Source organism: Lampetra planeri, chromosome 57, assembly GCF_965212315.1.
Source record: "Lampetra planeri chromosome 57, kcLamPlan1.2.h2, whole genome shotgun sequence".
Classification (NCBI taxonomy): domain Eukaryota; kingdom Metazoa; phylum Chordata; class Hyperoartia; order Petromyzontiformes; family Petromyzontidae; genus Lampetra; species Lampetra planeri.
Window position 1 is genome coordinate 4,575,273 of NC_136163.1, and position 23,400 is coordinate 4,598,672.

Here is a 23,400-nt window from a genome sequence, read left to right on the forward strand (position 1 = left end):
CCCCCCCCCAGGTGCGTGACGTCATTTATGGACGGCCCCTTAGAGACACTTATGCACTGTGCCATTTGAAGCTGCGGCGTGTACAACATTGACTGGCACGCGTCGTGACGGGCACCGCAAGATCTGACCATATCCGTCCAAGTACTTTGTTGAGCTGCTTTGGCTTCTGGTTGCTGAACGAATGCATCGCAAGGTCGTGCTCATTGCGCACAAAGTGCTTGCCACAAACGAACCGCGGTGCTTTTCTGAGCTCGTCAAGGAGCATAAATCGTCATCGCGTGAGCTCCGGTCATCCTCGCAGCAGCGGATTTTGGCTCGGCCATCGAACAAAGAGGGTCACTGCACCGCGCGGCGCTTTCAGATGCGCTTCTGCGGCCGTCTGGAACGCTCTTCCTTCTGATATTAGGAAGCCGCTGGGAGCTATGCAGTTTTAAATCATCATCATCATCATCTAGATTGACAAACTATCTTCTTGGTTCTTTCGGTAAAGTCACGTAGAAGGGAAGTAATAAAATAATAAAAATAAAACATAATAAAATAATTCTCACGACGTTTCGGCCACGACGCTAAGCAGCCGTCTTCAGGTGAAGAATGAAACACTGCCAAGCTTGGAGCGTATATATAAGCTGGGTTGGAGGTGGAAGAAGAGCGCCTTGACAAAATAATTTGCATATCAAGAGGAATTTAGCATATTTATGGGAAATGCGTAGGAGGTGGGCGGGGGGGTTTCAAAGTCATATTATGCCCATGCATTAGGCAGGATTAGCAGCATCAAAGGGAGGGGTAGGGGGTAGCATTAACAAAGGGAGAGAATGTTAATAGTATGTAGAAGCCACGAAACATGTCAATGGGAGAGCTAATTTCTTTCGAACTGCTTTTGTGTTTAGTTTGTTGTCTTTCCCCCGCACCTCCGATTGGCTACGAAAGAAGTTCAGCGTACGTGCCGCGTACATTCACGAGCTCATTGGTCAACCTCTCAACCCGTCCGCCCCTTACCAGGCCGGGCCAGGTGATGCCCGGGCGCCCAGCCGCGCAGGCGACGTGGGTGATGGGCTCACGCGTGCATGGGTGAGCGTGGCCTCCCAGAGGCACAGGGTGCCCGGGGGCCTCCGTCCGCCCCGTTGGGTCCTCGCCTCCCAGAGCAAGGGGCGACGGCCGCCGCGATGAGGGCGGAGGAGCCGCAGGCCGTGCTGGCCAGACAGGGGAGAGGAGGAGGTGGTGGTGGTGGAGGGGGCGGAGAGAGCGCGGGAACGCCGGTGCCAACCGGGGCGCAGGCGTCGTTCCTGCAGGGCCTGCTGCAGGAGCAGCAGCAGGTGGGACGTGGGTGTGCGTGTGTGCGTGAGGGTGTGTGTGTCTGTATATGTGTGTCTGTATATGTGTGTGTATATGTGTGTGGGGAGCGGTAGTGTAGCGGTTAGTGCGCTGCGCTACGAACCTGGCGACCCGAGTTCGATTCCCGCTCACGGCCAACACCAGTGACGATTATCTGAACCGGTCCTGAGCCTCCTCTAGGTCGACTCAGCCTCAAATGAGTACCGGGTGCGATGTGTAACCATCGCCACTGGGGAGACACAGGCGGCCGGGCGTGGTGTTGGCCACCCACCCCCTCGTGTGCCGTGCCGGCCTTCATAGGTGCTCGCTAACAGCACTTGCCCCTACAGTCTATAAAGGCTATACGGGGGATCTTTGTGTGTCAAGTGCTCGCTAACAGCACTTGCCCCAACAGTCTGTTACGGCTATACGAGGGATTTTTTGTTGTGTTTGTGTATATATCTGTGTGTCCACGTGTCCATGTGTGTGTGTACTGCTGCAGATGTGGCAGGCGGGGCATCAGGATGTGGCTCAGAGGCAGCAGCAGCAGGTGGAGCAACTGCTGCGATTGCAGAACGAGCAGCAGCAGCAGCAGAGAATTCTGGAACTGCTGTCCTCAGCCTTTGCTCGCCCTGGCAGTGGTGCGACACCATCGCGGACATCATCAGCGACATCATCGACATCATCAGCGACATCACTGACATCATCAGCGACATCACTGACATCATCACCGACATCATCGACATCATCACCGACATCACTGACATCATCAGCGACATCATCGACATCATCACCGACATCACTGACATCATCAGCGACATCATCGACATCATCACCGACATCACTGACATCATCAGCGACATCACTGACATCATCAGCGACATCATCGACATCATCACCGACATCATCACCGACATCACTGACATCATCAGCGACATCACTGACATCATCAGCGACATCATCGACATCATCACCGACATCACTGACATCATCAGCGACATCATCGACATCATTACCGACATCACTGACATCATCACCGACATCACTGACATCATCACCGACATCACTGACATCATCAGCGACATCATCGACATCATCACCGACATCACTGACATCATCGCTGTCATCGACATCATCACCGACATCACTGACATCATCAGCGACATCATCGACATCATCACCGACATCACTGACATCATCAGCGACATCATCGACATCATCACCGACATCACTGACATCATCAGCGACATCACTGACATCATCAGCGACATCATCGACATCATCACCGACATCACTGACATCATCAGCGACATCATCGACATCATCACCGACATCATCGACATCATCACCGACATCACTGACATCATCAGCGACATCATCGACATCATCACCGACATCACTGACATCATCAGCGACATCATCGACATCATCACCGACATCACTGACATCATCAGCGACATCATCGACATCATCACCGACATCACTGACATCATCAGCGACATCATCGACATCATCACCAACATCACTGACGTCATCAGCGACATCATCGCTGTCATCGACATCATCACCATCATCAACATCGACTTTGTATCACCGACACCGCCACTTCCGCCGATATCACCGCCACCGTTACTGACATCAACACCAACGTCACCGACATCGCCACCGAAATCACGGACATTGTCACCATCAACATCGTAGATCCGACATCACCATTGTCACTGATATTACAACCACTCTTACCGACATCACCACCGACATCACAACCGACATCACAAACATCACGAATGACATCACTCCTGCACTGACGCAGTATGAATCCACTTTGTAATCGCACTGTCCATTGCATTTCAGGTTTCCCGGTCTCATTTCCCGTCGGCCTTCCCTCCGACCTCACATCGCTGGCCTTCTCCACGGCGATGCCCCAGTTCAACCCCTTCAGCCTTCTCGCGGCAGCTGGTGCCCACCTACCCACGATGATGCACCAGCAGCAGCAGCAGTTACAGCAGCAGCAGCAGCAGGTGTTATCCACGTCGACCACGCCACCATTCGGCCTTCCCGCGGGAGCGCACTCTGAGAACGCCAGCATCAGCAGCGGCACCAGCGCCAACCGCACTCCGGGTGAGTCCGTGCGCCAGCGCCAAGTGGCAGGCGTGACCCCAGATACCAGATCTCGATCTGATATCGTGCGCCGGGCTCCGGAAAGCAGAAAGTCACCGAATGTTTCTCCGCAAAGTTGCCCGGTTGCCTTTGGGTGTTTCGTCCCGAATTCTTTCAAGTTTTCTTTCATGGAACCAGGATGGGAGTCGCATTTGCAAGAGTGACCTGGGGCACGAGCCTGCCAATAGGGGGCAACGATTGCTGCTGCCGTTGTTGTTTGTGTGTGTGTGTATAATCCCAATCGAAGTCATTTGCGGTGGAATTTTTATTTTATTAACTTGGTAAACTTGGACCCTGACGCCGGCACACAATGGCCTACTCCTGCGAATTACGCCGCGGGATCTTTAACGTCCACCGAGTGAAGCAGACGGCGCGTCGTGTTGTGGCGCGCCACCATCACCAACATCACCGACATCATCGCCATCATCGAGGGAAGCGGACGGCACGTAGTGTTGTTACGGCAATTCCAACCATAGGATAATCACCGTGGACCTCTCCACGAAGTGTTTTTGAATTTTATCCACCCCCCAAATGGATGATGAGCTGAGTTCAATACCCAACAAGGATTTGGACTCCACCGCTGATCCACCTGGACGGACAGAGATCATAATACCTTCATGCTTTTAACTTTCCTTGGAAAGCGTTTTTTTTAAATATCCCTAGAAATCACTAGATAAGACCTTCTAACGCCATCATAAATATCATCAGACATGATAATTGTCTTTTTACCCTTTTATTTGGCAACAAAACTGACACCTTTTTTTATAAGGAGTCATGTTTGCATAGACCACAATACCTGCAGTCATAATGCAAACAAAAAACATAACTCTGATAATGTATGCACTGTCCTTGAAGTTGATTGGTCCACACCCGAGACAGCTTTCCTTAGAGCCTAGTCTCACATGGTGTTGGACCAGGTGACGCCAAAAGGCGCACAACTCAAAGACAATGCACCATCAGAGTATGAGAGCTCGGCGGTAAGCATTTACACCATCGGAACCTCCTTTGCCAGTAGCAAAATATGATAATAGTTTGTTTACCCTTTGTTTGCATCATCAGACATGTTACGTACTCTACGTTAAACATCTTTCGCACCGTCCGTAGCCAACCGTGCTAATTGGAGTGTTACACGGAGTGAACCGATGCAGGGTCCCTTGAATCTGCATGATGCCCTCGCTCCAGAAATTCGCGAGGGGAAAACCAAAAAGTTGCTCGGATCCCGTGACGAAAATCACGGATTTAGCAAAGCGGATCCTGAAACCAGATCTCAATACCGGATACCAGATCCTATAAACAGCGCCATTGCCATCTCTGGTACGTCCGGTCAATTCCGGTTATCGTTGTCCAGTGTCTGGAACTTTTATCGTGCAGCCCGTTTAGTCAATTCCACTGCTGGCGATGTCACGACGTTGCCATCCGCGTGTCTCACAGAGTTGTCCTGGTGGGCCCTCAAGTACCTGTCCTCCCAGGCTGACGGTAACCTCGCCACAACTCTCACCACAACCCTCACCACAACCCTCACCACAACCTTCACCACGTACCTCACCACAACCCTCACCACAACCCTCACCACAACCCTCACCACAACCCTCACCACAACCCTGGCCACGACTCTCACCACAACCCTCACCACAACCCTCACCACAACCCTAGCCACAACCCTGGCCACGACCCTCACCACAACCCTTACCACAACCCTCACCACAACCCTCACCACAACCCTCACCACAACCCTCACCACAACCCTCACCACAACCCTCACCACAACCCTCACCACAACCCTCACCACAACCCTCATCACAACCCTGGCCACTACCCTGGCTACGACCCTCCCCACATACCTCACCACAACCCTCACCACAACCCTCACCACAACCCTCATCACAGCCCTCACCACAACCTTCACCACGTACCTCACCACAACCCTCACCACAACCCTCACCACAACCCTCATCACAACCCTGGCCACTACCCTGGCTACGACCCTCCCCACATACCTCACCACAACCCTCACCACAACCCTCACCACAACCCTGGCCACGACCCTCACCACAACCCTCACCACAACCCTCATCACAGCCCTCACCACGAGTATACCGCATCCATCGCCACAATCCTCACCACAACCCCGCCGCGTTCCTCGTCACCCATCACCAAACCCGCATCATCATCACCCCTCGCCACATCCCATCCCCGTCCTTCGCCCTCGGCCTAATCACGTCGCTCACCGCAACCCTCGTTTTTCACGCTCATCGCTGCGTCTCTCAACGCGATCGCCACGTGCCTCACCACGACCCCAGCTTGACCTCTGCATGACCCTCACCTCACGCTCACTTTCCCCATCACTCTTGCCCATCCCCTGTTTCCGTGTCTCCATGTCCCTCTGTGTCCCCATGTTTCCCCTTTGTCCCTATCCCTCTCGCTGTCTCCCCTCTCCTCTCTGCGTGTCCCCTCCTACGTGTCTCCATGTCCCCATGTCCTGCTGCGTGTCCCCACGTCTCTCCGCCAGTGTCTAAATGTCTCCCCCTGTCACACCAATCCTCCCTCCTCCTCCATCCCCCCTCCTCCTCCCTCCTCTTCCCTCCCCCCTCCTCCTCCCTCCTCCTCCCTCCCTCCTCCTCCCTCCTCCTCCGTGTGTGTGGCCCCAACGGTCTTGTCGAGGCCTCACGGGAGAATCTTCGGCTTTGTCTCCGTAGGCGACGGCGAGAGGGGAGCGCCCTCGGTGGGCTCGGCGTCGTCCAGCGACCGGAACGAGTGGCGCCCGGCGACCCACGGCGCCGCCCGTGCCCACGCCGAAGACGCCGACACGACGCTCGGTGAGCGGGGCGCGCACGCCCTCCCGCCGTCCGTGTCGTAGGGGACACGGGCGGAGCATCCGCCTGCCAGTCAACCGGTGGCACCTGGGTCTGTCCCCGTGACACTCCTCCTGCCAGCAGCGAGCCTTCGACGCTTCACGTGGTGGCCTCTCGAGGTGCACGCTCACGGCCACCAACGCCAGTGACGATTATCTGAACCGGTCCCGGGCCTCCCTTAGGTTCACTCAGCCTTAAATGAGTACCTGGTGCGGTGTGTAATCATCACCAGTCGGGAGACAAAGGCGACCGGGCGTGGTGCTGGCCACCCAACCCCTCGTGTGCCATGTCGGCTTTCATAGGTGCTCGCTAACAGCACTTGCCCCTACAATCTGTTAAGGCTATATGGGGGGTCTTTGTCCTTGTGTGCGTGTGGTGATGGCCACCCATCATTTCATGTGCCATACCGGCATTTATAGGAACTCGCTCACAGCGCTTTGCTAAACGGAAATCTTTGCCGCTGTGTGTGTGCGTGTGCGCGTGTGTGCGTGTGTGCGTGTATGCGTCTACATGTGCGTGTGTGTGTGCGTGTGTGTGTGTGCGTGTGTGTGTATGTGTGTGCGTGTGTGTGTGCGTGTGTGTGTATGTGTGTGCGTGTGTGTGTGTATGTGTGCGTTGTGTGCGTGTGTGTGCGTTGTGTGTGTGTGTGTGTATGTGTGTGCGTGTGTATGCGTGTGTGTGCGTTGTGTGCGTGTGTGTGCGTGTGTGTGTATGTGTGCGTGTGCATGTGTGTGTGCGTTGTGCGTGTGTGTATGTGTGTATGTGTGCGTGTGCATGTGTGTGTGCGTTGTGCGTGTGTGTATGTGTATGTGTGTATGTGTGTGTATGTGTGCGTGTGTGCGTGTATATGTGTGTGTATGTGTGCATGTGCGCGTGCGTGCGCATGTCACGCAACGCGGGTTTCAGACGAGAGCATCCCGGAGGACGACGCGCGTGCGAGCGGCGTGGCCCAGGGGCGGCCCTGGCAGAGGGGACGGCACGGGGAGGCGCCGGAGCAACGCTCGGCCGCACAGAAGCCTCCTCCCTACGCGGAGGACAGGTCCGTTGTACTTCAATCCTGTCCGCTTACTGGCCAGTATAATGGTCAGCCGGTTCGATCTCCCGGCCACGGCATTTGTAACGTTGGCAAGTTTTTTTTTTTTAAATCCCCCTCTCCTCCCGCTCCTCCCCCCGTGGCCTTTGTCCGCCCCAGCGGCGGTGTACGCGCTGACGCCGCAGTCGATCGGCAGGTCGCGCACGGTGGGGTCCATTGTGGGTACTTCCTCCTCATCCACGATGACGAGGAGCAAGCGCCCCCTCTAGGGGGGCTCGCGAGAGCTCGCGGGGGGGGGGGGGTGGAGTGGCGGCGCTTCGCTGGCAGTGACGGTGGCGGTGCTGATAGTGGCGGTGACGGTGGTGCTGGTGGTGAATGTGGTGGTGGTGGTTGTGGAAGTTGTGGTGGTGATAGTAGAGGTGGGGGGTGGTGAATGTGGTGGTGGTGGTGGTGGTAGCGGTGGGGGTGGTGAGTGTGGTAAATGTGGTGGTGGTGGTGGTGACGGTCGCGGTGGGGGTGGTGAGTGTGGTGGTGGTAGCGGTGGGGGTGGTGAATGTGGTGGTGGTGGTGACGGTAGTGATCGGAGTGGTGAATGTCGTGGTGGTGGTGACGGTAGCGGTAGTGACAGTAGCAGTGGTGAATGTTGTGGTGAATGTGGTGACGGTAGCGGCGGGGGTGGTGAATGCTGCGGTGAAGCTGCTCCTGCTGGTGTTGTGCTCAGGCCGATCCGTCCGGGGGTGGTGGGGAGGAGAACGACGTTTGAGGAGTTCGTGGAGGAGCAGCTCAAGTTGCAGGAGGCGCGCGGAGCAGCTCACAAGGCACGCACACACACACGCGCACACACACAGACGCACAGACGCACACACACACACGCACATGCACACGCACACACACACGCACAGACACACGCATCGTACACACACACACGCATCGTACACACACACACACGCATCGTACACGCACGCGCATCGCACATGGACACACACACGCGCGCACGCACACATCGTACACGCGCACGCATCGCACAACCACACACAAAGATCCCCCGTACACCCTTAACAGACTGCCGTGGCAAGTGCTGTTTGCCAGAACATATGAAGGCCACAAAGCCACACGAGGGGGTGGGGTGGCCAGAAACGCATCCAGCCACCCTTGTCTCCCCAATGCTGCTGTTTACGCATTTATGGCTGAGTCAACCTAGGGCAGGCCCAGCACCAGTATTCGTCGCCCGTGTTGGCTGCGAGCGGGAATCGAACTCGCGTTTCCAGGTTCGTAGCGCAGCGCGCTAATCACTCCACTGCCACTTCCCATGTATTCGTGCACACGCACACAGTCAGCGAGCGTGTGTGTCACCCGTGTGTGTGTGTGTGTGTCCATGTGTGTGTGCGTGTGTCTGTGTGTGTGTGTCCGTGCGTGTGTGTGTGGGGAGCGGTAGTGTAGCGGTTAGCGCGCTGCGTTATGAACCTGGCAACCCGGGTTAGATTCTCGCTCACGGCCAACACCATCAGTGAAAATTATCTGAACCGGTCCTGGGCCTCCCCTAGGTCGACTCAGCCTCAAATGAGTACCTAGTGGCGATGTGTAACAATCGCCACTGGGGAGACACAGGCGGCCGGGCGTGGTGTTGGCCACCCACCCCCTCGTGTGCCGTGCCGGCCTTCATAGGTGCTCGCTAACAGCACTTGTCCCTACAGTCTGTTAAGGCTATACGGGGGATCTTTATCTTTGCCTTTGTTGTGCGTGTGTGTGTGGGGAGCGGTGTTGTAGCAGTTAACACGCTGCGCGATGAACCCGGCGACCCGAGTTGGATTCCCGCTCACGGCGAACACCAATGACGATTATTTGAAACGGTCCTTGGCCTCCCGTAGCTCGACTCAGCCTCAAATGAGTACCTGGTGCGGTGTATAAACATCGCCACTGGGGAGACAAAGGCGGTCGGGCGTGGTGCTGGCCACCCACCCCCTCGTGTACCGTTCCGGCCTTCATAGGTGCTCGCTAACAGCACTTGCCCCTACAGTCTGTTCAGGCAATAAGGGGGATCTTTGTCTTTGGGTGTGTGTGTGTATGTATGCCAGAGGGAGCGGAGTGGTCACATGGCCACGCAGTTGTGCGCATGTGACAGCGCCGAGTCGTGACCCTCGCACAACGCTGCTGCCATCCCCTCTCCTCTCCCCCGTCCCCTCTCCTCATCCCCTCTCCTTTCTGGAATCTCTCCCCCCACCCCCCCCAATCTTCTCCAATCTCATCCCCGCATCCCCTTCCATCCTCCCTCGTCCCTCCATCCCCTCCTGCCCTCGGGCCCTGGCACCCCCTCCCCCCCCGCCCCTCCCGTCACCACAGGCCAACTCAGTCGAGGCGCCGGTCCACACCACCAAATCGTTTCTGAAGAAAGGCGAGGGCACCCAGCGATTCGCCCGCGCCCGCCACGGCACCGCCGCCACCGCCGCCTTCTCCTCCCCGGCGCCGGGGCCCGGTCCCTCCAGACGGTGCCCGCGGGCCCCGCGGCTGTCGCCGGCCGGAGCGGGGCCGGCGCCGGCGGCGAGGACGCAGGGCCGCCGAGCCCTGCCGGAGGTGCAGGGCGTGAGCCGCGTGGGGCAGAAGCTCCGGCTGCTGAGCCAGCGTTCCGGCGGCGCCGGGGCCATCCCGCGGTTGCCGAGCGGCGCCGGCGTTAATGCCGGCGGGGCGGCGGCGGCGTCCGCCGGCCCGGCCACGGTGGACGCGAGCGCCGAAAGAGCCGGGGCCTCCCGGTCGACGGCGTTGGAGCGATTTCCGGCGCCGTCCCCCGGCGGCGGCGTCGGCGGGGACGGCAGCGTGCCGCGGCTGGTGAGCCGCTTCGAGTCGATGCTGGAGGACGGCGCTCCGCCCGCGAGCGACGACCGCGGTCCCGACGACGCGTCCAAGCGAGCGGCGCGCAGAGACGTCAACGGGAACTTAGACCAAGGCGGCTCCTCCGGCGGCGGGAATGGCGCCGGCGAGCCGGCTGCCGGCGCGAGGCCGGAAGTCGCGGCGGCGGAATCCGTACGGCAAGGTGGCGGTGACGAAGGCACCGACGATGATGATGACGTTGACGACGATGATGAGGTGGAGGAGGAGGAGGAGGAGAAGGAGGGGAAGGAGGAGCATGAGCACAGCGACTGCAGCCAAAAGACGTACCGCGTGGGAGCGTCCGTCGCGTACAAGCGTCTCGACGACAGGATCGTGCACGTGCCCGTCGTGCCGGGGGACGTCAGCGCCCGCCACAACGCCGGTGCCACAACGACCGCGAAGCCGGGGTGCGACGACGCCGTCGCCGCCGCACCCCGGGAGGTGCGGCCGGTCCCGGGGTGGGCGCAGTCTCGGGCGACCCGGCCGCCGACGCTCGCGAGGGCGTGGGGCGCCGGCAGGAGCCGCGACGAGGAGGACGACGGCGACCAGGACTACGCCAGCGACGCCCCCAGCGAGGCCGACGCCGCGGCGGCCGCCCCTCCCGCTGAGCGGCGCCGGGCCAAGCGGCCGACGGCGAAACCCGGCAGGGCGAGGCAACGGTGGCCGACGCCCGGGAAGCAGGATAGCGGCGGCGGCGAAGTGGAGAGCGCGCGACCGTCGCTGGCTCCCGCGCGGGACGGCACGGAGCCGGCGGGGGGTACCGGTGGACTCCGGCGAGCGGGGGACGCCGGGAGGGGTCCCCCGGCAGAGGGTGGGGATCCGCGTGGCCCCCCCCACGGGGATCCCAGGATCGGCCGCCCTGCTACTACGACAAACCCAGCGGTCGCAGATCGGACGTCGGGGGGCGACGGTCAGTGCACGTGTCGCTTGACGGGTTGTCGCGTTAGAGTGTAGTTACAGCCCCTTGAGCTCGCCCCGTGAGCTCACCCGCTCGCTCATCCGCTCGCTTGCTCGCCCGCTCGCTCACCCGCTCGCTCACCCCGCTCACTCACCCGCTCACTCATCTGTCCATACACCGAATCGCTTTCTCACTCACTCGCTCATTTGCTCATTCGCTCATTCATTCATCCATTCAAATACTAACTCACACGTTGACTTATTATACACTCGTTGCACTCAATCAACCACTTATTCATCCATCCACACACTCCTTTGCCAACTCACTCACTCATCCCCTCTCCCACTCATTTACTCATTCATTCACTCACGTACTCACTCACTCACCCGCTCGCGCGCGCATTCATGAATACATCCATCCATATACTCACTCACTTATCAACTCACCAACTCACACACTCGCCTTTTCACGTCCGATCCACATACTAACATGCTCATGAAAACACGAAACCGCTCACTCATTCAATACTTTATCTATACACTCACCCACTCACCTCTTCACTTACACATATTCTCGCATGATCACTCAAGAACTAACTCGCACATTCACTCCACCTCTGACAAGTTCACTCACTCACCCACCACTTAGTCACTAACCCACCCATGCACACATTCACTAATTTACTCACTGACCCATTCAACCACAAATACACTTAATCAGTCACGCACTGAATAACTCACTCATTCGCTCATCCATTTATTTTCTCACTCGCACGTTAACTGATTATACACTCATATGCACTCACTCAATTAATCAACCACTCATTCATCCATCCATCCATACGCTAACTTGCCAACTCACTCACTTATCCTCACTCTCACCTACTCTTTTACTCACTCGCTCACTCACTCATTAACTCGTTTATTCATTCAATCATTTATCCATACTCACCCACTCACTGCTTCGCCTACCCATATACTAACTCGCATGCTCACTCAAGAACTAACACACACATTCACTCAACCTCTTACGAGTTCACTCGCTCACCCAACACTCGCTCACCCACTCATGCACTCACGGACTCAATCACTCACTCACTCATTAACTCGCAACATACATTGACTGACCTGCCCACTACTGACTCGTGCGTTTTATATATCCTTCCAGCAACATGGGCACACTCTTAAAACAACTATCAGTCATATTCTTAGGTTTTTTCGGTAAAGTCACGTAGATAAAAAAATTAAATTCACCTGAAGACGGGAAGCTTGTGTTGCCTCCGAAACGTCGTGATTTTTATTTTATTTTTTATTTTACTTTTATTAATTTTAATTTTTTATCTACGTGACTTTACCGAAAAAAACCTAAGAATATGAATCCTTGCACTCACGAAAGCTTCAAATCTAGAACTATCAGTCACTCACTAGGCTCGCTCGCTCACTCACCCACACGCACCCTCGCCCACCCATTCACCCAGCTCACTCACTCATTCACTCGCCGACTCTCTCACTCATTTCATTCACTTTCCCTCCCCATTGTACGTGTGTGTGTGTGTGTCATTGAGATTGTGCCCGAGTGAGAACCATGTAATTGTGTGTTCGGTGGGGGGGGGGGAGTGGTGGCGTAGCGGTCGGCGCACTACACTACGAGCCGAGTGAAAACCCTGGCCACGGATAACATCAGTCGGAACCAGTCCTGGGCCTCGCCTAGGTTGACTTAGCCATCATTAATATCTGGTGCGCTGTGTAAACATCGGCAGCGGGGAGACAAAGGGCAGACGGGCGTAGTGCTGGCCACCACCTTCGTGCCCCGTGCCAGGTAACAGCACTTGCCCCAACTGCCTGTAGAGGTTATACGGGGGACCTTAGTCTTTGTCGTTGTGAAGTGCACCGAGTCTGGCACAAGTGCCGTGGCGCCTTGGTGTGTGCGCTCGTACGTGTACGTCAGAGGTCGCAAACGGGTTTTGATTCCTTACTCATACCCGTACCCGGCCGCACCAGGGTCGCAAACGGGTACCCGTACCCGTACCCGGCCGGGTACGGGTAGGGTACGGATATCGGGTACCTGATTGCGACCTCTGGGATGAAGCCATGTTGCAGGCGCGGGTGGGTTGATTCTAGAAACTTGAATTGTTTTATTTTTATTATTTTATTACTTCTCTTCTACGTGACTTTACCGAAAGAACCAAGAAGATGAATCCCTGCAGTCACGAAAGCTTTAAATCAAAAGAGACAAGACGTTGGGAAATGAGTGACAAACAGTTACTCACCAGTGACTCATGGCCTACCCGTACCCGGCCGCACCAGGGTCGCAAACGGCTACCCGTACCCGGCCGGGTACGGGTAGCCGGGTATCGGGTAGGGTACGGGTATCGGGTACCCGGTTGCGACCTCTGGTGTACGTACGCGTGGTGAACGTGCCACTCGGGTGAAAAAGGCGCGTGGTGCTGACCACCCACCCGTTCGTGTGCCGTTTCGGCTTTCATAGGTGCCACTCGCTAAGAGCGCTTGGCCCAGCTGCCTGTTGAGGCTACACGGGGAATCTGTGTCATTGTTTAACGTGCGTGTGTGTCTCTGTGTTCTCGCGGGTGCAGATGCAAGTGCAGGGAACTCGAAGCCTCATTCCAGCGGAGAAAGTGTCAAGTCGAGGGTCGGGTAACGTGCTCAGCCGCTCGCCGGCACACTCACTTATTTACTCACCACTACTTACTCACCTACTCACTCACCTATTCACACACTCACCTATTCACACACTCAATCTACACACCTACTCACTCATGGAATCACTCACCTACTCACTCACCCACCCACTTACTCACCTACTCACTCACCTATTCACTCACTCAACCTACACAGCTACTCATTAATCGAATCACTCACCTACTCACTCACTCACCCACTTACTCACCTACTCACTCACCTATTCACTCACTCAACCTACACATCTACTCACTTATCGAATCACTCACCTACTCACTCACCTATTCACTCACTCACCCTACACACCTACTCACTAATCGAATCACTCACCTACTCACTCACTCACGCACTTACTCACCTACTCACTCACTCACATAATCAACCTACACACCTACTCACTCATCGAATCACTCACCTACTCACTCACTCACTCACCCACTTACTCACCTACTCAGTCACATACTCACTAACTCACTCACTCACATACTCACTCACCTACTCTCTCACCTACTCACTCACATATTGTCACCCAACCCACAATGCACCGCACGAGGAGACAGCTGCTTGCCGAGTAGCGTGTGCAGTACACGATGTTGTCCCACGTCTGACCGCATAACCACGGTGGCTCGGAGATGTTAACTCCCTCGCCTGGTATGCAGGAGGTCGTCGGTTCGATCCCGACTGTGACATGTTTATTTAGAATTTGCATGTCTCTCTCCCTGTGATCGCGTGGCTTTTTCTGCAGGTGCTCCCGTTTTTTCCTCCACACACGTTGCTTTAGAATCAAAATGCGTTCAGAGTTCAGAGTATTTGGCTGCTATAAATGTCCACGTGATGATAAGCCACTTCGTTGAGCTATCATCATTTGTGGCCAGGTCGCTTCTGATAAAGAGCCATATAGCTCAGTGGGCCTTACCTGTTAAAATAAAAAAAAATAGTTTAATCAACAACAACAAATGTTTAGTTTATAGCCGCGTTTGTGTGAATTAAAACCGCATGAAGCGAATCTTTTGGGTAGATATCGTTCAGCCAAAATCGCACAGACCGAACTGGCGTCGAGCGAGGGAGACGTGTGTGTACGACACTGCGATCTGCGAGATTGGATCGAGCCGTTCGTTCTCTCGTGCAACGGGACAAAAGACAAAGATCCCCCATATAGCTTTAACAGACTGTAGGGGCAAGTGCTGTTAGCGAGCACCTATGAAGGCCGGAACGGTACACGAGGGGGTGGGTGGCCAGCACCACGCCCGACCGCCTTTGTCTCTCTAGTGGCAATGTTTACACACCGCACCAGGTACTCATTTGAGGCTGAGTCGACCTAGGGGAGGCCCGTGACACTCACTCTACGTGCGTCTATTTGTCGTCGTCGTCATCGTCGTTGTCGTCATCGCGGTCTCAAGGTCCTGCCTCTCACGTCCGATATGGCACGCAAAAAAAATCTGAAATTTCAATGAGGCTCTCTGTCTCTTACAAAAGATCGCCAGCAGTCCGGCGTGTGGGAGGCCGGGTTACGAGCAAATGATCGTGTGACTCGCACGCAAAAGGAGTGGTGACTCTGTGTCTGCGTACGAGCATTCCGTACCGTCACACGATAGCCTCAAACTGCACCTAGCCTGGCGTAAGCGCTATGGTGATGTCACCGCCACTCGGTGATGAATAGTGGCTGTTCTTGTTGTTGTCTGACTGTGTGTGTGTGACTGCGTGGTGGAGCGGTAGTGTCGTGGTTAGCGCGCTGCGCTACGAACTCGGTCCCCCAAGTTCGATTCCAGTTCACGGCCAACACCAGTGACGATTATCTGAACCGGTCCTGGGCATTCCCTAGGTCGACTCAACCTTAAATGAGTACCTGGTGTGGTGTGTAAACTTCGCCGCTAGGGAGACAAAGGCGGCCGGGGGTGCTGTTGGCCACCCACCCCCTCGTGTACCGTGCCCCAACAGTCTGCTGAGGCTATACTGGGGTCGTTTTTAAATCCTTTATATTAAGTTCACTTGCTTGCGCGCTTACGACCGTGCAAATCTTTCGGTCGTTTTTTTAACCCATTTCCCGTGATCCAATCGAGCTGACATTTTGCACACAGACTCGTTGTGCGTGACAATTTATTTTCGTGAAATTTCCAAAATTTTACACTTTTTAGGAAAAAATAAATAATATTTAATTACCAATTGCTTAATGGTGGCAGGCAATCATCTGACCCATAGGTGGCGGCCATCTCAAGCCAGAGGACGAGAGGACTCTAGCCGCCCGTTTCAAAGACCAATGTGGGCTGGGTTGTGGCCCATTGAACACGCATATAAAGGATTTATAGTGAAAAATTTTGTTTTTACGGGTTTATTTTTTTCTTCTTTAGAGCGGTAGTGTAGCGGTCAGCGCGCTGCGTTACGAACCCGGCCACCCGGGTTCGATTCCCGCACACGCTGAACGCCAGTGACGATTATCTGAACTGGATGTGGGCCCCACTTACGTCAACTCAACCTTAATTGAGTATCTGCGGCGGTGCACAACTCAACATCGTCACCGGGGAGACAAAGGCGGCCGGGCGTGGTGCTGCCCCCCCGAAACAACCTGTTGTAGGCTACTCGGGGGATCTTAGTCTCTGTGTGGGTGTCTCAATTCCGTTGTTCTCACACTGCTTGGCTCAAATCCCGAAGATGCATTCCTCGACCCCAAGGCCGTAATTAAAATGTCCCCCCCCCCCCCCCCAATATATTGCTATAAAATAGATTTCTGTTTATGTGATGTGATTGCGGTTATAGTTGACCTTTATTAATCCCTAATCTCTGACATTACATACAATGAAACAAGAAAAGGTAAAAAAGAAAAAACAGAGCAATGTAATACAATACACTATTAGACATTAATGTTAAAAATAATTAAAAAGTCAATCCTATGTGTAAGTGAATTTTTTATATTTTAGGCAGGAAATTTCAAATTTATATAAATTAAATTTGTATTTTCCCCACACTTTTTCGTGGCCGGCGCATGCCGCTCCCATTCTAACCTCTGGCCCCCTCACCATGCCCCCTCACTCTGCCCACCCCCAATCCCAAGAACGCAACTCTCGTGGCTTTTTGCGTCTCAGTCCCGACCCCGCAAGCCCAGACTTGCGCGGCTCTGGCGGGCGCTCTTTTCAGCCGCCTCTGTTGTGTTTGTTCTCTCTAATCTGAGCTCACCAAAGCCAGCATCGGTGTTTCTAGGCAGCCGCCCACTCTTGTTTGGCCGGGGTAGGGGCCAGGTGGCGTTAAGGGCCACGTGGTGGCGGTGGGGGCGCAGGGGAGAGAGTGCGTGTGAGAGCGGGGAGAGGAGAGTTGAGAGAGAGAGGAGGGGAGAGGAGAGCTGAGAGAGAGGGAGAGGAGAGAGTGCGTGTGAGAGGGGAAGGACGGCGGAGTCGCCAGCGTGGCCGGCAGAAACTTCTTGTCGTCTTCGGGACGCGTCGCGACGCTCTAAACTCCGGTACGGAGGCCGGAGCCGATGGCACCGGCGGCACCGCGGGGGGCTGACTCGCTTGGCCGGCACAAGTGTCCCGCTCGCGGTGGGGGTGGTGGTGGGGGGGTGGCGGTGGTGGGGGTTTGTGGGGGAGGGGGTGGGGGTGGAGGTGGTGGTGGTTGTGGTGGGGGTGGTGGTGGGGGTGGAGGTGGTGGTGGGGGGGCGGGTGGTAGGGGTGGTGGTGGTGGAGGGGGTGGTGGGGGTGGTGTGGGTGGTGGTGGTGGTGGTGGTGGTAGTGGTGGTGGGGGTGGTGGAGGTGGTGGTGGGGGGGGCGGGTGGTAGGGGTGGTGGTGGAGGGGGTGGTGGGGGGGCGGGTGGTAGGGGTGGTGGTGGAGGGGGTGGTGGGGGGTGGTGGTGTCGGTGGTGGGGGTGGTGGTGGTAGTGGTAGTGGTGGTGGGGGTGGTGGTGGTGGTAGGGGTGGAGGTGGTGGTGGTGGAGGTGGTGGAGGGGGTGGTGGTGTGGGTGGTGGGGGTGGAGGTGGTGGTGGGGGGGTGGTGGTGGTAGTGGTGGGGGGTGGTGGTGGGGGGTGGTGGGGGGTGGTGGAGGTGGTGGTGGAGGTGGTGGATGTGGTGGTGGTGGGGGTGGTGGTGGTGGGGGTGGTAGTGGTGGTGGTGGGGGTGATGGTGGAGGAGGTGGTAGTGGTGGTGGTGGTAGTGGTGGTGGATGTGGTGGTGGTGGGGGTGGTGGTGGTGGGGGTGGTAGTGGTGGTGGTGGTGGTGGGGGTGGTAGTGGTGGTGGTGGGGGTGATGGTGGTGGTGGTTGCGGAGGTGGTGGTGGTGGGGGTGGTGGGGTCGGCATCGCGATGCGTCCGACGCGGTCTTGGCGTGACGGCTGCTCGCAGGAGAGCAAGGAGGGGAGGGGCTGGGGGGAGGGGCGGGGGGAGGGGGGCAGAGACGGGGGGGGAGGGGCGGGGGAGGCGGGGGGGCAGAGACCGGGGGGGGGGGGGGGGGATAGCCGGTGGGGGGGAGGGAGGCGGTTCGCGTGATTGAAGGCAAACTGGAACCTTTGTGCCGGAGTACAAAACACGAAACCCAAAGGCCCCGCCACCCCCGTATCTGCTCGAGAGCGAATCGGTCGAGGCCGTGCGGTGAAATCCCACAGGTTTGTTTTTGTCGTGGAGTTGTTGCAGAAAGAAACGAGGTCCCACCGCTCCTCCCATCGCCAGCAACGGTCGCCATGGCGACGCTATGTGAATCAGGGCCTCCAGGTGCAGCCGCGTGAACGTGGAGTTGTCGCTGCTTTGACTCGCCCTATTACAGGTTTCAGCACTTGGGGGCCGTCCATAAATGACGTCACGCACCTAGGTGGTGTGGGGGGGGGGTCAGACATTTGTGACGATGTGTGACATCAAAATGCGCAACTTTAAATAAATATAGACAACACGTTCTACTTAATTAAATAGACTTTTAATACATGTTTTCTACAACATCAGAGTGCAGCGCCACATTAAATACGCACTACAATGACAGTAGTTTAAAGCGATTTGAAGCATGTTTTTTTTTATTTAAACTATTTTTTATTTTACACGATAAGGCCCACTGAGCTATGTAGCTCTTTTTGGAAGAGAAACTGGCCAGAAATTATGCCTCACCGAAGTGGCTTATGGTAGCCAAATAGCTCTAAACGTGTGGTGACGTTGATTCTAAATGTGAATGGAAAACCGGAGTACACGGAGAAAAATCCACGTGACCACGGAGAGAGAGAGAGACACGCAAACTCCAAATATGCAGCAGCAGGCGTCAAGGTCGGGATTGAACCCACGACCTCCTGTACACCAGGCGAGGTAGTTAACATCTCGCCACCGCACAGGGTGGGGGGAGCCCTCTCATCCAGCAGTGGATGGAACAAGGGCTGTGGGAGTACAAGGCGAGGTGGCGTGAAAGTGACGCGGCGATTATGGTGGCGACGGTGGTTGGAGAGCGGGCCCTCTCAGTCCTCGGGTCACGAGTTCACGTCCCTGTGTTCCGTGTGCCCTGGCCACGTGTCACGTCCCAAGCACCTGTTCCATCCACCAGTCTTTAATGTCTCGTGTCCCATAGCCGTCGTTTCACTGCATCGTACGTCCCACGTTCCGTGCCCTGTATACCATGTCCAGTGTCCCGCATTTCGTGTTTTGTGCGTCCACGTCGCCACGACACGTCCCATGTCCCGTGACGCGTGTTCCATGCAGCATGATCTTTACTCCTCGTGTCGTGTCCCATGACCCACGTGCCATGTGTCCGGTGTGCCGCGAGAAGGCAGGAGGGAGCCTACGGACTTGTGGACAGGAGGGACCTCAAGCTTCCGGCCTCCGCCCTGGAGGGTGCGGGGAGCAGTCACGGGGGGCCAGGAGCCCCCGGTGGCCCCGCGAGCCAGGAGGAGCAGCGCTCGGCCGAGTGGGAGGAGATTCAGGTGAAGCGGAGCGTGGGCCCGGGGACATAAGCCGTACGCAGTGAAGCGGAGCGTGGGCCCAGGGATGTAGGCCGTACGCTGAAGTCACCGTGGATCAACACAATGGGCCCCACAGCTGTGCAAGCCAACTGATGCTGCTGCCAAGGACATGGAGGCATTCTAGATTTGAAGTTTTCGTGGCTGCACTTTGTGCGCAATGAGCACGACCTTGCGATGCATTCGTTCAGCAACCGGAAGCCAAAGCAGCTCAGCAAGTACTTGGACGGATATGGTCACATCTTGCGGTGCCCGTCACGATGCGTGCCAGTCAATGTTGTACACGCCGCAGCTTCAAATGGCACAGTGCATAAGTGTCTCTAAGCTAGATTTGAAGTTTTCGTGACTGCAAGGGTCCATACTCTTTGTTTTTTTCGGTAAAGTCACGTGGGTTAAAAAAGAAAACAAATTAATTAAATCACGACGTTGCTGTGACGGTGCCACCTGAGGACGGAGGCTTGTGTTGCCTCCGAAACGTCGTGATTTAATTTATTTTATTTTTTACCTACGTGACTTTACCGAAAAAACCAAAGAGGACATGGAGGCAGTTGTGAGGTTGAGTCATCTGCCTGGTTGATCCTGTGGTGCAGCGTGTCTGTGTTTGGTTACTATAATTCATTTTTAGAAGGTATTATTTCTCAGCGGTGGCCGGGTGCAGTGGCCGATCTCTGGTAAATAGATGGTGACACTGGGCAGGAAGGGCTCCAATGAGCTTTTGGCTTTTATTTCACGGGCATCCTGCGTGGGTACCGATGGAGTTCACGTTGATGATGATCACGTTAATGAGCGTGTTTATGATTGTGATACCGACGATGACAATTAACACCTGATTGATGTATTTAGGTGTTAATTGTGGCACTCGTTGATCATGCGATAACGATAATAATTACGTTTTAAGTTGATGATTGGTGACAATAATGCGAACGATGAGGATTGTGGCAATTGTAACGATGGCAGTGGTAATAATATTCTTGATGATAATCTGACTCTGGTGTTGACATTTTTAGAGGTTAAAACGTCAGCTGTGGGAGCTGCAACAGGCCGTGAAGAAAAAGGAGCGGCACTGGGAGGGTCCCAAGGCAGAGCTCCACCGTGGAGCCCGGGCACTGAGTCCACACCAAGAGGCAGCCCGACATGTGGACAAAACAACAGCTGGGCCAGGCATGGAGCTCCACCGTGGAGCCCGGCCGTTTAGTCCACACCAAGAGGCAGCCCGACATGTGGACAAAACAACAGCTGGGCCAGGCATGGAGCTCCATCGTGGAGCCCGGCCGTTTAGTCCACACCAAGAGACAGCCCGACATGTGGACAAAACAACAGCTGGGCCAGCCATGGAGCTCCATCGTGGAGCTCGGCCGTTTAGTCCGCACCAAGAGGCAGCCCGCCATGTGGACAAAACAACAGCTGGGCCAGGCATGGAGCTCCACCGTGGAGCCCGGCCGTTTAGTCCACACCAAGAGGCAGCCCGCCATGTAGATGTGACAACATCAGGGCCAGGCATGGAGCTCCACCGTGGAGTGCAGCCCTTGAGCCCACGCCTAGAGACAGCCCGGCATGTGGACAAGATGAGAGCTGGTCCAGGCACAGAGCTCCGCCACGGGACTCTCCCGACTGCCGCCACACGCCCACGCCTCCTCTACAAGGAGGAGCCGAGCGACGGAGCGGCCGCGCTGGCGCCGCGCTGGCCCACCGCCCGCAGCAAGACCCCCACGCTGCCGAGGCCACCCGTCCCCGCCGACGGCCCCGACGTCGACGCCGCCCCGCGCGGCGGCGGCCGGGCCGCCGACTGGCGGGGCCCCGTACCGGCGAGCGTCGACCGGCGGGGCGAGCAGCTACCCCCGACGCGGGGAAACTCCTTCGCCGGCGGCCCCCGTTCGCTGTCGGAGCCGGCGCACGCCGCCGACCCTCCCCCGGGCGCCGAGTCGCGGCCCAAGACGCCGGTGCGGGCGACGCGGCCGGGCCACGACCTCTTCTACCGCGATGCCGAGCCCGGCTTCGACCCCGGCCCTTTCTCGGGCCGCGGCCACCGCTCCAAGACGCCGAACCCCTCGGCCGGCGGCGGGCGGCGCGCCGCGGACGCCGTTCCCCGCTCCAAGACGCCCAACCCCGAGGCGCCGTCCGCGCGTCTTCGCGGGGAGGCGGCCGCCTCGAGCCGCCACAACGGCCTCGGTGGGGGGCCCTCGCGCGCCGGGGGAGCGCACCGGCCCGGCGGCGCGCCGGCCCCCGACCGGGCCTCGCCGGTGCCGGAGTGGCACCGCCCGGCGGCCGGCCCCCACGGGGACCCGGAGCTCGCGTGGCGGCGCTCGGGGGCCGTCCCGTCGCCCACCGCCGTGACGTTCGCGCCGGACCGGGCGCGCCGATCCAAGACCCCGAACCCCGGCGGCGAGGCCCGTGCGGCCCCCGGGGTCGGAGCGCGTGGACCCTCGCCGGGCCCGCGCGTGACCGGGCCCCGCACCCCCGTGCCCGCCGCTCCCACGGGAACGACCGTGGCCGCCGGGGCTCAGCGAGCGCGGACGCCACTGGAGCTGATGGCCAGCGTGAGTGGGGGGCCGTGAGGTGTGGTGAGAGTGTGGTTCGTGCTGTGCGCGTATGTTGTGTTTGCCACGGCAATATGTAAGACTTTACGGTGTTGCCTTGCTCTGTGTGTAAGTGTGCGGGCTAACATTGCTGCTTGCTAACAGCACTTGTCCCAACAGCCTGTTGATGGCTATACCGCAAATTATTTGTCTCTGTCACTAAAAGTCTCCAAGGCGGGCGAAATCTTCCTTGCTTAAGGCCGAAAAGGATTTTTCAGCCGACACCTTTTGACGAACAACCACAAGTACAAACAGGGGCTCACGTTTACCACAGTGGCAGACGTGACCCACCGACAATCAGAAGCGGCGTTGTTGCCAGCTCGAAAATATTCCCACCCCCCCCCTCCCCCACTTCGGGTAGTCGATAAGTGCGCCGTGCCAGCCTTCGTTGGAGCTCGCAAACGTCACTTGACCCAGCCGTCCGTGGAAAGTCTTCGCCTTGACCTTTGCCCCTTTTTTTGTGACTGCAGCCTGCCCACCGTCTGGAATCGCCGCATTTGGGAGGAGTTGGTTTCCACGACGACCGAGAGGCCGACGACGATATCCAGCAAGAGATCCTGTATCCGGACGGGAAGGTGCGTGGCCAAAGCGCGTGTGAGCGCGCGCGCGTACGTACGCATCGCGCACGTACCGCTCGTTCAGTCGGCCGGCTTCCGCACGGCGAGTAAGTCCTCGCAATACCTTGAGCAGGTAAACCGTGTTCTCTATCTAACAACGGTTATATTGTGGTGGTGGGGGGTGGAGGGGTGAGGAGGGGTGGTGGGCGGGGTGTTCCATGCAAATTTAAGGAAAAAAACACGGATATTAAAATCGCACTCCCAAAGCTCCGATATTGAACAGCGTGCAGCGCCGACTTGCAGGCAGCTGCACGTCCACATGGCACGGAGACGTAATTCCTGCGACGTTCAGTTCATATTATAATATGCAGGATATTTCTTTATTTTAAATGAAAACATTCAAAGAAAAGAGATTTTTTTTTAAATGGAAATTTATTATTAGAGCATGTAAAATATTAAAAAATTGAGCTGCGCATTCTCTTAGAAAAGTAACGCCACGCTGCAGCGGTGCAATTGTTGAGAGGTCGGCAACACCGCA

At 56.8% G+C, this 23,400-nt stretch overlaps 1 protein-coding gene across 1 annotated transcript in view; it reads left to right on the forward strand.

Annotated features, from left to right (window-relative positions):
• The first annotated feature begins 1,239 nt into the window (after positions 1–1,239).
• LOC144735803 (uncharacterized) overlaps positions 1,240–23,400 on the forward strand; it is a 32,277-nt gene continuing 10,116 nt past the window's right edge. Inside the window, exons 1-12 of the mRNA XM_078618323.1 lie at positions 1,240–1,313; positions 1,814–1,952; positions 3,166–3,432; positions 4,903–4,947; positions 6,168–6,287; positions 7,230–7,362; positions 8,078–8,174; positions 9,697–11,131; positions 13,713–13,773; positions 19,540–19,693; positions 20,737–22,266; positions 22,776–22,880. Of these exons, the coding sequence (XP_078474449.1) occupies positions 1,814–1,952; positions 3,166–3,432; positions 4,903–4,947; positions 6,168–6,287; positions 7,230–7,362; positions 8,078–8,174; positions 9,697–11,131; positions 13,713–13,773; positions 19,540–19,693; positions 20,737–22,266; positions 22,776–22,880 (4,086 nt within the window). The 5' untranslated portion in view covers positions 1,240–1,313. The remainder of the gene's footprint in view (positions 1,314–1,813; positions 1,953–3,165; positions 3,433–4,902; positions 4,948–6,167; positions 6,288–7,229; positions 7,363–8,077; positions 8,175–9,696; positions 11,132–13,712; positions 13,774–19,539; positions 19,694–20,736; positions 22,267–22,775; positions 22,881–23,400) is intronic.